This window comes from Eulemur rufifrons, chromosome 15 (genome assembly GCF_041146395.1).
Source record: "Eulemur rufifrons isolate Redbay chromosome 15, OSU_ERuf_1, whole genome shotgun sequence".
Taxonomy (NCBI): Eukaryota; Metazoa; Chordata; class Mammalia; order Primates; family Lemuridae; genus Eulemur; species Eulemur rufifrons.
In genome coordinates this window covers 43,659,820-43,673,350 of record NC_090997.1, presented here as the reverse complement: position 1 = coordinate 43,673,350, position 13,531 = coordinate 43,659,820, and the positions used below count along the sequence as shown (strand labels likewise).

The window sequence follows — 13,531 nt, the reverse complement described above, 5'->3', positions numbered from 1 at the left end:
AGTTTTGTCTTATTAGTAGATTTTAAATTTTGGAGCAATTTTAAGTTTACAGAAAAATTAAGCAGAAAGTACAGAGTTCTCATATACTCCCCCCTTTTCCTAGTATTTGCATCTCGCATTATTTGGTACATTCATTATAATTGATGTGCCAATATTGATATGTTGTTATTAACTAAAATCTATGGTTTACATTAGGTTTCACTCTTTGTGTTGTATGTACCTTCTGTGAGTTTTGACAAATATATGATCATCTAGTCACCATTTCAGTACCATACAGAATAGTTTCACTGCCCTAAAAAATTCCTTGTGCTTCACCTATTCGTCCTTCTGAGAACCCCTGGCAATCACTGATCTTTTTACTATCTCTACAGTTTTGACTTTTCCAGGATGTTTTATGGTTGAGATCATACAGTGTGTTTTAGTTTCTTTCACTTAGCAATATGCTTTTGAGGCTCCTCCATGTCTTTTCGTGGCTTGATAACTCAATTTATTACTCACTTATATTCCATTGTATGGATATACCACACTTTTTATCCATTTACCTATTTAAGAGGTAAGAAGCAATTGATTGCTTCCAATTTTTGGCAGTTGTAAATAAAGTTGCTATAAACATTTTTTTGTTAAGTTTTTATGTGGGAAAAGTATTTTAATACAGTTATAATTTTGTTCTAAAGACAAAATACCTCTCAGGCTGCAATAAATGCAGCCATCTTTTAATTTTAGTTGGTCAGTTTAATAAAATCCCCAAGTTATTTTGTCTCTGTGAGAGTGATGTTATATATATATAAACAGACTAATCTGACTGAAATTTATTATTGAATCTTTTGCAAGACAGGAGTTGCTGATTTGCTACGATTTGTGTAAAAAAGAATCCTCAATTATAAAATCACCATAAAATGCTAGATCGGTTTTCTTAATAACTTTGTAATTAATGAAATCCATAGAAGTAAAAGGCCAGAGAATTAGGAGGGATCTAATTTTATCCTAAGATCCCAGTGTTCTAAATATTATGGCAGTAAATTAGACAGATTTGTAAAAAAGATTTTCAAATTTTGGATTTTTTATTTCCTTAATGTACAGATATGTTTTGTAAATTCTTTGGTTCCACAGTTGAGCACAATTCAGGAAGTAAAGATTCATCTCTTCATACATTGTTATCCTTACTCTCTTGATGTTCTGTGTTTAATCTGCCTCTTGAGAATAGGGATTATATAGAAGTTTTTTGACTATGTAAATACTTCTATGGCTCTTAGAAATGTTGAATATATATACACAGTATAAGCATTGGCTTAATTTAAATTCAGTAATGATTGTGTAGAAGGACCTTACTCCAGTCTTGCAACCTGAAGATACCTCTTTGTCATAGATTCTGAAGACCTTTCTTTTTATGGTCTGAAAACCACCAACCAATTAGGCATTAGATATACTAGTCATTAGTGGGGATTAATCCATGCTCTATATTCCAGCATCTCTATTTTGTTTATATTCCCAATTAAGGTGTCTCTCCCTCCCAACTTTTTAAAAATGTTTTGCCTGATGTCTTTATTTTCTTATCACCTAGAACTACAAAAATCTCTTATATCTGACAGTTGATGAATAGATTCTAGTCTAGTGATTTAATTCATATATTATCTATAAATGCTTAATCACACCAAATATTATAATTACTTACATATTTTACATGATGACTTTTCAGAGTTACTAACTGTTTAATGGCCATTTACTGATGTAGATTCTTGAGACTCAAAGGGATTATATCATTTGTTCAAAATCATATTGGCAAAGAAGTAGAGCTGGGAAGTTAGCACAGCTTAATCTTCTGATTTTAAATCCTTTGCCCATGACATAAATTTCTAAAAGACTCATGTCTTAAGTTCTTAGGGATAATGAAAGCTTGGCTAATAATTTAAAATGCATTTCTTGTAAGGGTACAGATAGCCTTCTTTACCTTCTTAGTACTCACGCTGTTAGAATGCATATATTGACTTTTTTTTTTTTCTTTTTTTGATGAACATGCTTGGATTATCTTTCCATAAAAATAGAAGGAAATAGTCCTAAAGTAAATGCCACTGAATTAGGATTAAGATTCCCTACACAGACTCCATGATTTTAAAACTTGGTACAGAGTACAGAAAGGGGAAAGCATGACTTATCTTTCCACTTAGTCGTTTGTTTTTTTTTTTTCCTGAGACAGAGTCTTTCTCTGGTGCCTGGGCTAGAGTGCTGTAGCATCAGGCTAGCTCACAGCAACTTCAAACTCATGGGCTCAAGCAATCCTTGTGCCTCAGCCTCCTGTGTAGCTGGGACTACAGGAATGCACCACCATGCCCGGCTAAGTTTTTCTATATGTTTTTAGGTGTCCTGCTAATTTCTTTCTATTTTTAGTAGAGACGGGGTCTCACTCTTGCTCAGACTAGTCTTGAACCCCTGACCTTGAGCAATCCTCCCGCCTTGGTCTCAAAGAGTGCCAGGATTACAGGTGTGACCACGCCTGGTCTCCACTTAGTCTTTTGAGGTATATAAAAAGAGAATACTGTTACTTTTAAGTTTTAAAATATTAATTTAGTGTCTGGGCTTTTAAAAAACTTCCTGTTAATATAACTTTTATCATCAGTTAATATTTATTAAGGAATCTATTCATTCATAGACTTCTACCTTATACAGTTTTATACTTGTGTTCTGTGCTCTGGGCAGGAGATCCAGAACTTAACCCAAGAAGTCAGTTTGTATATTTGCTTCAAAAGGTTACCTGGTTGATATTGATGTGAAAGCAGGTGCAATTAAAGAATTTCGATTAGGATATTTTTTGTTTTTTCAGAGGATAAATAAGATGTAACATTTGATAACAAAAGCCTTATGTGTGCCAAAAGGTGTTTTCTACATTTTTTCCATCTTTTAAAAATCATTTGCTGTTATTTTATGTAATTTATAAAGTGGAAACATGAGTTTAAATTCTTGTTTGCACGGGGAAAAGGGTCCATTTACTAATTTATTGCATAATAAACAGAGAGGAATTTCTCTCTTTATAGGCTGTTCCTGCAAAATTTCCCCATAGACTATGTGTTAAAAAGGGGCTAGAAAAGGAATGTCTAGGTTAAATGCTATCCTCTTTGTTAGTGGAAATGGCTGAAGTTATTTAATGTTGCTTAAGTTGTTTCAATATTTATTTTTAATCTCTATTTTGTAGTAAAAAATACAGAGTTTTTACAGCAAGCTGCCTTAGAAGAATATGGTCCAGAGCTTCATGTTGCTTTGAGAAGTCGAAGAGATGAATTACACTATTTAAGGAAACTTACTGAACTACTTTTTCCTTATATTTTGCCTCCTAAAGCAACAGACTGCAGGTATAAATATACTAGAAAATATCATAGTAGTATTTGTATGTTGCTATTCTTGATTATAATAGGAATACACTAAAATTTGAGGTTAACCTATGACGTGAACAATTTTTCATTTGAAAAAAGTAATTTATCAGGTTTTAAAATGCCAATTTAGGTGCTAAGTATTTGTGGAGTGTTGTGTTACTTAGAATTTTTCTTGAAAACTGATCTTGGACGTCAGTGATAAATATGAATAAAATTAATTTTCTTATTTGAGATCATTATATTTTATTTCCTTGGTGTTCCTTTTTAAAGATACGCACATTATAACTGTTACAGGCAGAAACACTTTGAATGAATTATATAGACAAGTTTGGGTTTTACGGTATTCAGCTGGGAAGAATATTTAGAGATCATCTAGTCTTTTCTCCCTTTTTCTGGCAGGAGCATATTTAGATTATTCCAAAAGTTTCCTTATTGGTCTTACTCTAATAGTCCTTAGAGGAGAAACCAGGACTTATTTTTAATGATGTATTTTAAATATTACTTTATTTTAAATTTTTATTTTGTTTTAAAAAGCATTTTAATAATTTAATTAAAAGATTGTTCCAGACTATTTTATAATATTAATTTATATATTGTTAATACAATTATAAGGTAATTATGCTATTAAACACATTAGCCTTAAACTTTAAATGTATATTAAACATTTTAAATATTCTCAGGAATTACTTTTTTTTTTTTTTTTTTTGAGACAGAGTCTCACTCTGTTGCCCAGGCTAGAGTGAGTGCCGTGGCGTCAGCCTAGCTCACAGCAACCTCAAACTTCTGAGCTCAAGCGATCCTCCTGTCTCAGCCTCCCGAGTAGCTGGGACTACAGGCATGCACCACCATGCCCGGCTAATTTTTTCTATATATATTTTTAGCTGTCCATATAATTTCTTTCTATTTTTAGTAGAGATGGAGTCTCGCTCTTGCTCAGGCTGGTCTCGAACTCCTGAGCTCAAACAATCTGCCCACCTCGGCCTCCCAGAGTGCTAGGATTACAGGCGTGAGCCACCGTGCCCGGCCCCAGGAATTACTTTTTAATATCCCTTAAGTCCTTCCTATTAAGGGAATATTTTTTTTCTCTTTAAATAGTATTATCTTTTAGGCAAGTAAGGTTTCTAAGTCCTTGCTATTCAAAGTGTGGTCTATAAAGCAGTAGCATGAATGTTACTAGGGATCTAATTAGAAATGCAGAATCTCAGGGCCCCTCCTGGACCTACTGAATTATAGTCTGCATTTTAACAAGATCCTTAGGTAAATCATGTGTACTTGAAAGTGAAGAACTTGCTGGATGTAGTGGCTCATACTTGTAATCCTATCACTTTGGGAGGCTGAGGCACGAGGATTGTTTGAGCCCAGGAGATTGAGACCAGCCTAGGCAACATAGTGAGACCCTGTCTCTAAAAACACAAAAATCAACTAGGCGCGGTGGCATGGGTCTGTAGTCCCAACTACTCAAGAGGCTGAGGCAGGAGGATCACTTGAGCCCAGGAGTTGGAAATTGCAGTGAGCTATGATGATGCTGCTGCACTCTAGCCTGAGCAAAATGGGAAGACTTTGTTTCAAAAAAATAAAATAAAGAAAGAAAGTTAAGAATGAATATAAATCACTGTTTATATATGTGTGTGTGTATACACAAATATACAATTATTGTCTTTTTCCAGATCCCTGACCTTACTTATAAGAGAGATCCTGTCTGGTTCTGTGTTCCTTCCTTCTTTGGATTTCCTAGCTGATCCAGTAAGATTTAAAATAATTTTTTTAATATTGTGGTAAAAATACACTTAACATGAAACTTACCATCTTAAACATTTTTATGTGTACAATTCAGTGGTATTAAATACATTCATATTGTTGTGCAACCATTACCACTGCCCATCTCCAGAACTCTTACAAAACTGAAACTCTATACCCATGATATAATAACTCCTCGTTCCTCCCTCCAGCTGCTAGCTACCACTATTCTGCTTTCTGTCTCCAAGAATTTGACTACTCTAGGTACCTCATATAAGTGGAATCAGACAATATTTGTCTTTCAGTGTCTGGCTTATTTCACTTAGCATGATATTCTCAAGGTTTATCTGTTTTGTAGCCTGTGTCAGAATTTCCTTCCTTTTCAAGGCTGGGTATATTCCATTGTATGTATATACCACATTTTGCTTATCCATTTGATCCAATAAGATTTTGAAGAAACAGAGGTAATTTATAAACATTTTAAATGCCACAGTCAGAATAGCTTTTATTTGCCCATTTTCACAAAGGTTAAGAACCTGCATTATAGATTTTTAAACTCTCTCTGTAATACATAAATGCAGGTGCTTTGCCACTGCTCCATTTTTTTCCTTCATTTTTCTGGAAACTTTCATAATATGATAAAAGTCCTGAGAATTCTGGGCAGAATATAGTAATGGAATTATGTTGACCTGTGTTTCTTATTTTCCATTAGGATACTGTGAATCATTTGCTTATTATCTTCATAGATGACAGTCCAGTGAGTATTGAACATATTAGAAAACATTTCAGATTGAGTTGTATTTTGATTCTGTATGTCAAATTAAGTGGGAATATTACTGAATTAATAATTCTCTTTCTTCAAAGCCTGAAAAAGCAACTGAGCCAGCTTCTCCTTTGGTTCCATTCTTGCAGAAATTTTCAGAACCTAGAAATAAAAAGCCATCTGTAAGTATTTTCAGCAATAATATGATTTTTGATATAAAAAATTTGAGAGCACATTTATATAGCTTTAACATACTCTTTTTCCCATATTGTATTAAGGTGCTGAAGTTAGAACTGAAGCAAATCAGAGAGCAACAAGATCTTTTATTTCGCTTTATGAACTTCCTGAAACAAGAAGGAGCAGTGCATGTGTTGCAGTTTTGTCTGACTGTGGGTGAGGCTTAACTGTGTATTTTACGAAAGTAATTTTTAAACTTTTTAATGTAATTGAATATTTAAATCAGATCTGATGTTGTGGTAGCCATCTTTCAGTGTACTAAACTTCATTTACTAGATATTCTAAGAGCACCTATGAGTTTTTCTCAAGTGCCCACTCCTTTCCACATCGGGATATAATCTATTGTTGACTTTAATCAAGCCTAGTAGTAGAAAAAAATCTAAAAATTCAATATAATGAAACTGTGGTTCATGTATGGTGGCTCATGCCTGTAATCCAAGTGATCTGGGATGCTGAGGAGGGAAGTTTGTTTAAGCTCAAGAGTTCGAGACCAGCCTGGGCAATAGAGTGAGACCCCATCTCTACAAAAAATGGAAAAATAATTAGTTGGGCATGGCGGTGTGCACCTGTAGTCCTAGCTATTTGGATCCTGAGCCTGGAGGATTGAGTTCAGGAATTTGAGGTACAGTGAGCTATAATTGCGCCACTGCACTCCAGCCTGGACAAATAGCGAGATCTTGTCTCTTTTTAAAAAAGAAAAACAAAACTGTTAAAGACTTCAATCAGTAGCCCATGTCAACATCATTTTGTCACAGTCTTTGTTAAGGATTATTTTGATTAAATCATCAAATACAAAAATGTTTCATTTTGATGATAAGCTCCATAGCATTGTGGATTATTGGATTAATAAAGACTTCATGGATGATCTATGAAAAGATTAGTTTTAATGCATCTAATTCCTTTTTAAAATAATACTTGTTAAAGATTGAGGTATAATTTATACAGTGAAACTCATAGAATTTAAATGTATAGTTTGATCAGTTTTATACGTGTGTATATTCATGTAACATACATTTCCATCAGTCCAGAAAGTTCGCTTAGGGTCCTTCCTAAAGAGATCCACACCTGCCCCTACTCTTGTCAAAGTAATCACTGGTCTAATTTCTCTCACCACAGATTAGTTTTGCCTGTACAATTTTCTCATATAAATGGAATCACATAGAGCATGAGATGCTACAGAAAAAAAAAGATAAATGGAATCACATATAATGTATATACTCTTCTGTGGCTGGCTTCATTCATTCAGGATAATGCTTTTTAAGATTCATCAATGTTGTAAAAATCAGTAGTTTGTTTTCATTACTGAGTGATAGTTTGTTGTATGAATATACCACAATTTCATTATCCATTCTCCTTGTCGATGGATATCTGGACTGCTTCCACTTGTGGGCTATTTTGAATAAAGCTGCTATGAACATTCTTATGCAAAGCATTCTGTGGGCATATGTTTAATAAATGGATGTAGAATTGCTAGGTCCAAGTGTTGGTGTATGTCTAATTTTATAAGAAATGACTAAATTGTTTTCCAAAGTGGTTATACTATTTTACTCCCCCTGACAGTGTATGAGAGTTCTGGTTGCTTCATATCTTTACCAAAATTTGGTGGTGTTTATCTTTTTAATTTTTGCCATTTAGTGTGGTATCTGGCCATTTGAATATCTTTCTGTGAAACTACTTAAGTGTTCTGCCTACTTTTTTATTGAATTGTTTTTCTTTTGTCATTAAATTATAGGAGTTCTGCAAATATTCTGGATACAAGTCTTTTGTCAGATATATGTATTATGAGTATTTATTTTTTTTGTCTTTTCATTTTCCGAAGTGTCTTTTAATGAGCAGAACTTTTTAACTTTGGTGAAATCCAGTATATCAGTGTTCAATTTTATGGTTAGTACTTCCTGTGACTTCCATAAGAAATCTTTGCCTACCCTAAGTCAAGATGATATTCTCCTGTGTTTTTCTCTATATGTATTATACTTTTAGATTTATGCGTAGATCTGTGTTCTATCTTGAGATAATTTTTGTGTTGTGTTAGGTAGGGGTGGAGGTTCATTTTTTTTTACTATATGGATATCTGGTTTTTTTAGTACCCATTTTTTGAAGAGACATTTCTTTTACTTCTTCAGTTACTTTGGCATCTTTGTAAAATCATTTGAACATGTATGTTTAGGTCTATTTCTGAATTCTGTTCTTTTGCATGTATCTATATGTCTGTTCTTTAGTCAATACTGTAGTGTTAATTACTTTGGCTATGTATTATATTAAGTTATGGAATCAGGTGGTCTAAGGCTTTCTACTTTGTTCTTTGTCAGATCATTTTGGCTATTGTAGGTTCTTTACGTTCGTATATAAATTTTGGGATCAGGTTTCCAATTTACACACACACACACACACATAAACCTGCTTGGATTTTTTTTGATTGGAATTGCATTGATCAACTTAGAGAATAATGACATCTCAATGGCATTTAGGTTTCCAGTGAAAGAACATGATATGTATATTTTTCCATTTATTTCTGTCTTATTTAATTTCTCTCCACAGTGTCTTATAGTTTTCAGGGTAGGTCTTTATGTTTTTGTATATATTTGCACATGATGTTTTTTTTTTTTTGGAGACAGAGTCTCACTTTGTTGCCCAGGCTAGAGTGAGTGCCGTGGTGTCAGCCTAGCTCACAGCAACCTCAAACTCCTGGGCTCAAGCGATCCTCCTGCCTCAGCCTCCCGAGTAGCTGGGACTACAGGCATGCACCACTATGCCCGGCTAATTTTTCTATATATATATTTTTAGTTGTCCATATAATTTTTTTCTATTTTTAGTAGAGACGGGGTCTCGCTCTTGCTCAGGCTGGTCTCGAACTCCTGACCTCGAGCGATCCACCCGCCTCGGCCTCCCAGAGTGCTAGGATTACAGGCGTGAGCCACCGCGCCCGGCCTGCACATGATGTTTAAAATAATTTTTCAAATTGTTAATATACAGAAATTGAATTGGTGTTTTACATATTGACTCTGTGTCTTGTGATATTACTAAATTCACTTATTAGTTCTAGTAGTTTCTTTGTAGATTTCCTTAGACTTTTCTACACATACATAATCTGCAAATATACAATTTTACTTTTTCCCTTATAATGTTTATGCCTTTTTTTTTTTTTTCCTATTGCAATAGCTAGGACCTTCACTACAATGTTGAATTGAAGTGATAAGAGCTGACATCCTTGCTATAATCCTCATCTTAGGAGGAAATTACTAAGTCTAGGTTTTTTATAGGTTTCCTTGATCAGATTGAGAGTTTCCTTCTGCTCCTATTTTGAGAGTTTTTATCATGAATGGATATTGAATTTTTTTTAGTGATTTTACCATGTCACAGCAAGCTGCATTATTGTCAAGTTATTCCTAATGTTCCCTCATTATGAAGCTTTAGTAATGTCCTATGTTAATTGGTGATTTGTATTTTCTTTTTTTAAATCTACGTTGCTATGGTTTTACCAAATTTATTAACATTTTTGATTTGTTGATTTTCTGCTTTTTTATTATTTTCTTTCTTCATTTGGAGTTTTGTTTGCACTTTCTGGTTTCTTAAGGTTGGAGCATAAATGATTAATTTGTATACCTTTCTTCTTTTGCAATATAGGCGTTTAAAATTATAAATTTAATTCTTCTATGGATTGCTATAGCTAAATTTTGATATATTGTGTTTTTGATTATCATTCAGTTTGAAATAATTTTAAATTTCCCTTGTGGTTTACTTTTTAACCGTTGGATTATTTTGAAATGTACTGTTCAATTTATAAACAATACACTTGGGGATTTAATACTTTTCTGATCAGAAAACATATTCTATATGATTTCATTCCATTGCAATTTGTTGAAACTTGTTTTATGGCCGATCCATACAGTCTGTCTTAATGAATGTTCTTTGTATATGTGAGAAGAGTCAGGGTCTGTTGTTTTGTGTTAGGTAGTGTTCTATGTTAAGTTGATAGTGTTGTTCAGATATTCGGTATTCTTTCTGATTTTTAATGCATTTACTGTTTCTCTCTTTAGTTTTGTTATTTTGTTTCTTATGTTTTGAACTTTATTACTAGCTATAGACACATTTAAGATTATTATATTTTCTTTATGAATTTATCTTTTTATGATTATAATATCTTCCTCTTTATCTCCGGTAATTCTCTGTCTTGAAGTCTACTTTGTCTGATGTTAATATGGCTACACCATCTTTCTTTATACTTAAGTTTGCATTTATGTGTTTTTTTCTATCTGATTAAGGTGTTTAATGTATTTCTTATAATCAGCATATAGTTGATCTTGTTTTTAAAATAAGTACTAATGCCAGGCCCAGTGGTTCATGCCTATAATCCTGTCATTTTGGGAGACTGAGGAGGAAGGAGGATTACTTGAGGCCAGGAGTTTGAGACCAGCCTGGGTAACATAGCAAGACCCTTACTGTAAAATACAAAATCTTAGCTGAGTGTGGTGTTATGTGCCTGTAGTCCCAGCCACTTGGGAGGCTGAGGCAGGAAAATCTCTTGAGCCCATGAGTTAGAGGTTGCAGTGAGCTATGATGATGCCACTGCCTGAATGACAGAGTGAGACTCTGTCTCAAAAAAAAAAAAAAAAACCCACAAAAAAAAACAATTCTAGGTTAATAGTTTTGGAGTTTTTTTCTTTCAGTGCTTTAAAGTCATTTTTTTTCATTGTTTTCTGCAAGTGCCATTGTTCCTAATAAGAAATCAGCTTCAAATCTTATGTTTGTTCCATGTAATGTGTCCCTTTTCTCCCTGATTGCTTTTGCAGTTTTCTCTTTGAGTTTTCAGCAATTTGACTATACTGTGTAGTTTTCTATTTATTCTGCTTGAATTTTGATAAGATTCTTAGATATTTGGGTTGGTGTCTTTCATCAGTTTTGAAAATTCCTGGCAATCTCTTCAAATATTATGTCCCATTTTCTCACTCTTTTCCTTTTGGAACTCCGGTTATATGCATGTTAAGTCATTAGGGACTGAAATTATATGCTATTGTACCACAGTTCTTATATGCTCTGTTCCAGTTTTTATTAAACTCTTTTTTTTCTCCCTTTTTGTCTTTCAGTTTGAATAATTAAGAATTAAGGGGTAAACTCTTATTAACACCTCTTATAATAATAAAAAGAAGTCAATATTTAAAAAGCAGTCAATATTTTGGCTGTCCTAATGGTACCATCTCTCATTTTAGAAAAAAAAAGATTCACTTGTTCAGACTCTTAACTCCACCACTAGCCTGCAGCTTCCATGATGGAGAGAATATTGTTTAAAAGCATTGTCTTCATTTTTATTTAGTAAATTAAATTTAAAAATATTAAAAACCTTTTGGTATAAGAAATTAATCCAATATGTTCTTTAAAGAAACCATTGGAAATGTGTTTTACTGTTCTAAATTTTAGCAAATTTGTATTGTTATTTATGTATTCAGATATTTTATATTAACATGTAAGAATTGATCCACTATTTCTCTGTTATTAGAATAGTTATTTTACTCTCACAGACTTTATTTATTTATTTATTTATTTATTTTTTCTTTTAATTTCATCTTATTGTTATGGGGGATACAGAATTGCAGGTTACATATGTTGCCCCTGTACCGCCTTTCCCCCCAAGTCAGAGCTCCAGGCTTATCTGTTCCCCAGGTAGTGCGCGTTGCACCCATCATGTAGGTATATATCCCTCCCTTCCCCACCTCCCCTTCCCGAGTCAGCACCTTCAAGTGTTACCTTTCCCCAAACAGTGCGCAATGCACTCATTGTCTCACAGACTTTTTAAAAACTTAAAATGAATTAGATTGCTTCTAATTGCTGCCTTAATATTGGCTATAGTTAGAATGGGAATATAAAGTTTTCATTAATAGCTTATATTAAAGTAATTTTTTTCTTATTTCCCTTGTCTGTTAGAAGAATTTAATGATAGAATTTTGCGACCAGAGTTATCGAATGATGAAATGTTATCTCTTCATGAAGAATTGCAGAAGATTTATAAAACATACTGTTTGGATGAAAGTATTGACAAAATTAGATTTGATCCCTTCATTGTAGAAGAGATTCAAAGAAGTAAGTCAAAGATGATGAGATTGAATTCTTTACCTCTTGCATAATTTTCAAAGTTTTCCCATGAATTCTGTATTTATTATTGCAGTAGCTGTGAGGTACACGGGCAGTTGTTATATTATTTTGCTAATGAGAGGAAAGCTTTGAGGAAACAACTTATTCACAATTGATATAACTGATATTTGTCAGAATTGGAGCTTGGTTCTCATTTCTCATTCTAGTGTATTTCTTATAGTGGAATTTCTGTAAAACATAGTTTTAGGATTGTATGCTCTTTTACTATAGTGAATTTTAAAACAATATATAATATGTATATGCTATTTATAAATAATTTCTACAATACAATTTTTTTAATAGTTGCTGAAGGCCCATACATAGATGTTGTGAAACTTCAAACTATGAGATGTCTTTTTGAAGCATATGAACATGTTCTTTCTCTCTTGGAGAATGTATTTACCCCTATGTTCTGCCACAGTGATGAGGTAAGTCAAAATGTTAACCTTATTTGAGGATTTTTATACAGAATTTAATAGTGTCTCTGATATTGTTAGGTGAGTGATTCAAATAACAAAAAGAAAAATAAAAAAAGATTAAGAAGGCAAATACTCTTTTCTACTGTATAATTTAATGGAGATTAGAAGTTACTTGTAAACACAAGTCTCTATACAAAACCATGTTTGTGTTTATGTGAATATGTGGATTGAGAATACATTGGTCTGCCCGATTTGCCATATGCCTGAGTGGCTTTGTAGCACTGCGGTGATGCAGAAACCCCATTCCTTTTATATACTCATTATTTATTGACCTGTGGAAATCATCTCCAATTGTGTTATTTTCATCCTTACCCTATTTGACTGTGATTGTATTCACTTTATTTAAATGAGTTTTTTAAAAAATTGCAGATTACAAAGTAGTAGGGTAAAGTAGCATATTTCAATGTCAAATATTAATTTAATAAACCATAACTATTCATTTTTTGAAGTATTTCAGACAACTCCTAAGAGGTGCCGAATCACCAACACGCAATTCAAAATTCAACAGGTAGGTTGTATATTTTGTTTGAACTTGCTGATGCTTATCATTCTGTGATAGCATCATTGTCTTTATTAGCTATTTAGGTACTCAATGCATATGCAAAATCCATAGGTAACTCAGAAAATTTTAGACAGTAATTTTTTTTCTTTTCCCTGGTGGAAACTTTTTTGTTAGAGTGCTTACTGGGTATGAAAGTGGTGAGATTTTTCTTCTTTTCCTTTCTGGCTGTCTGGAAATGTAAGTGTGAAGTTAAATAAACCTAAAGAAAAGTAACAGAAGAGAGAAGCATTATTCATCTATAAACTGGATAATTTTCTGATTT

General features: G+C 33.1%; 1 protein-coding gene across 5 annotated transcripts in view; it reads left to right on the top strand.

Annotated features, from left to right (window-relative positions):
* SNX14 (sorting nexin 14) overlaps positions 1–13,531 on the top strand; it is an 81,331-nt gene that overhangs the window by 20,896 nt on the left and 46,904 nt on the right. For all 5 annotated transcript variants that reach the window (XM_069489039.1, XM_069489036.1, XM_069489038.1 and 2 more), the window contains exons 8-15: positions 3,188–3,344; positions 5,033–5,108; positions 5,815–5,859; positions 5,967–6,047; positions 6,144–6,258; positions 12,022–12,177; positions 12,532–12,656; positions 13,157–13,215. In XM_069489039.1, the coding sequence (XP_069345140.1) occupies positions 3,188–3,344; positions 5,033–5,108; positions 5,815–5,859; positions 5,967–6,047; positions 6,144–6,258; positions 12,022–12,177; positions 12,532–12,656; positions 13,157–13,215 (814 nt within the window). The remainder of the gene's footprint in view (positions 1–3,187; positions 3,345–5,032; positions 5,109–5,814; positions 5,860–5,966; positions 6,048–6,143; positions 6,259–12,021; positions 12,178–12,531; positions 12,657–13,156; positions 13,216–13,531) is intronic.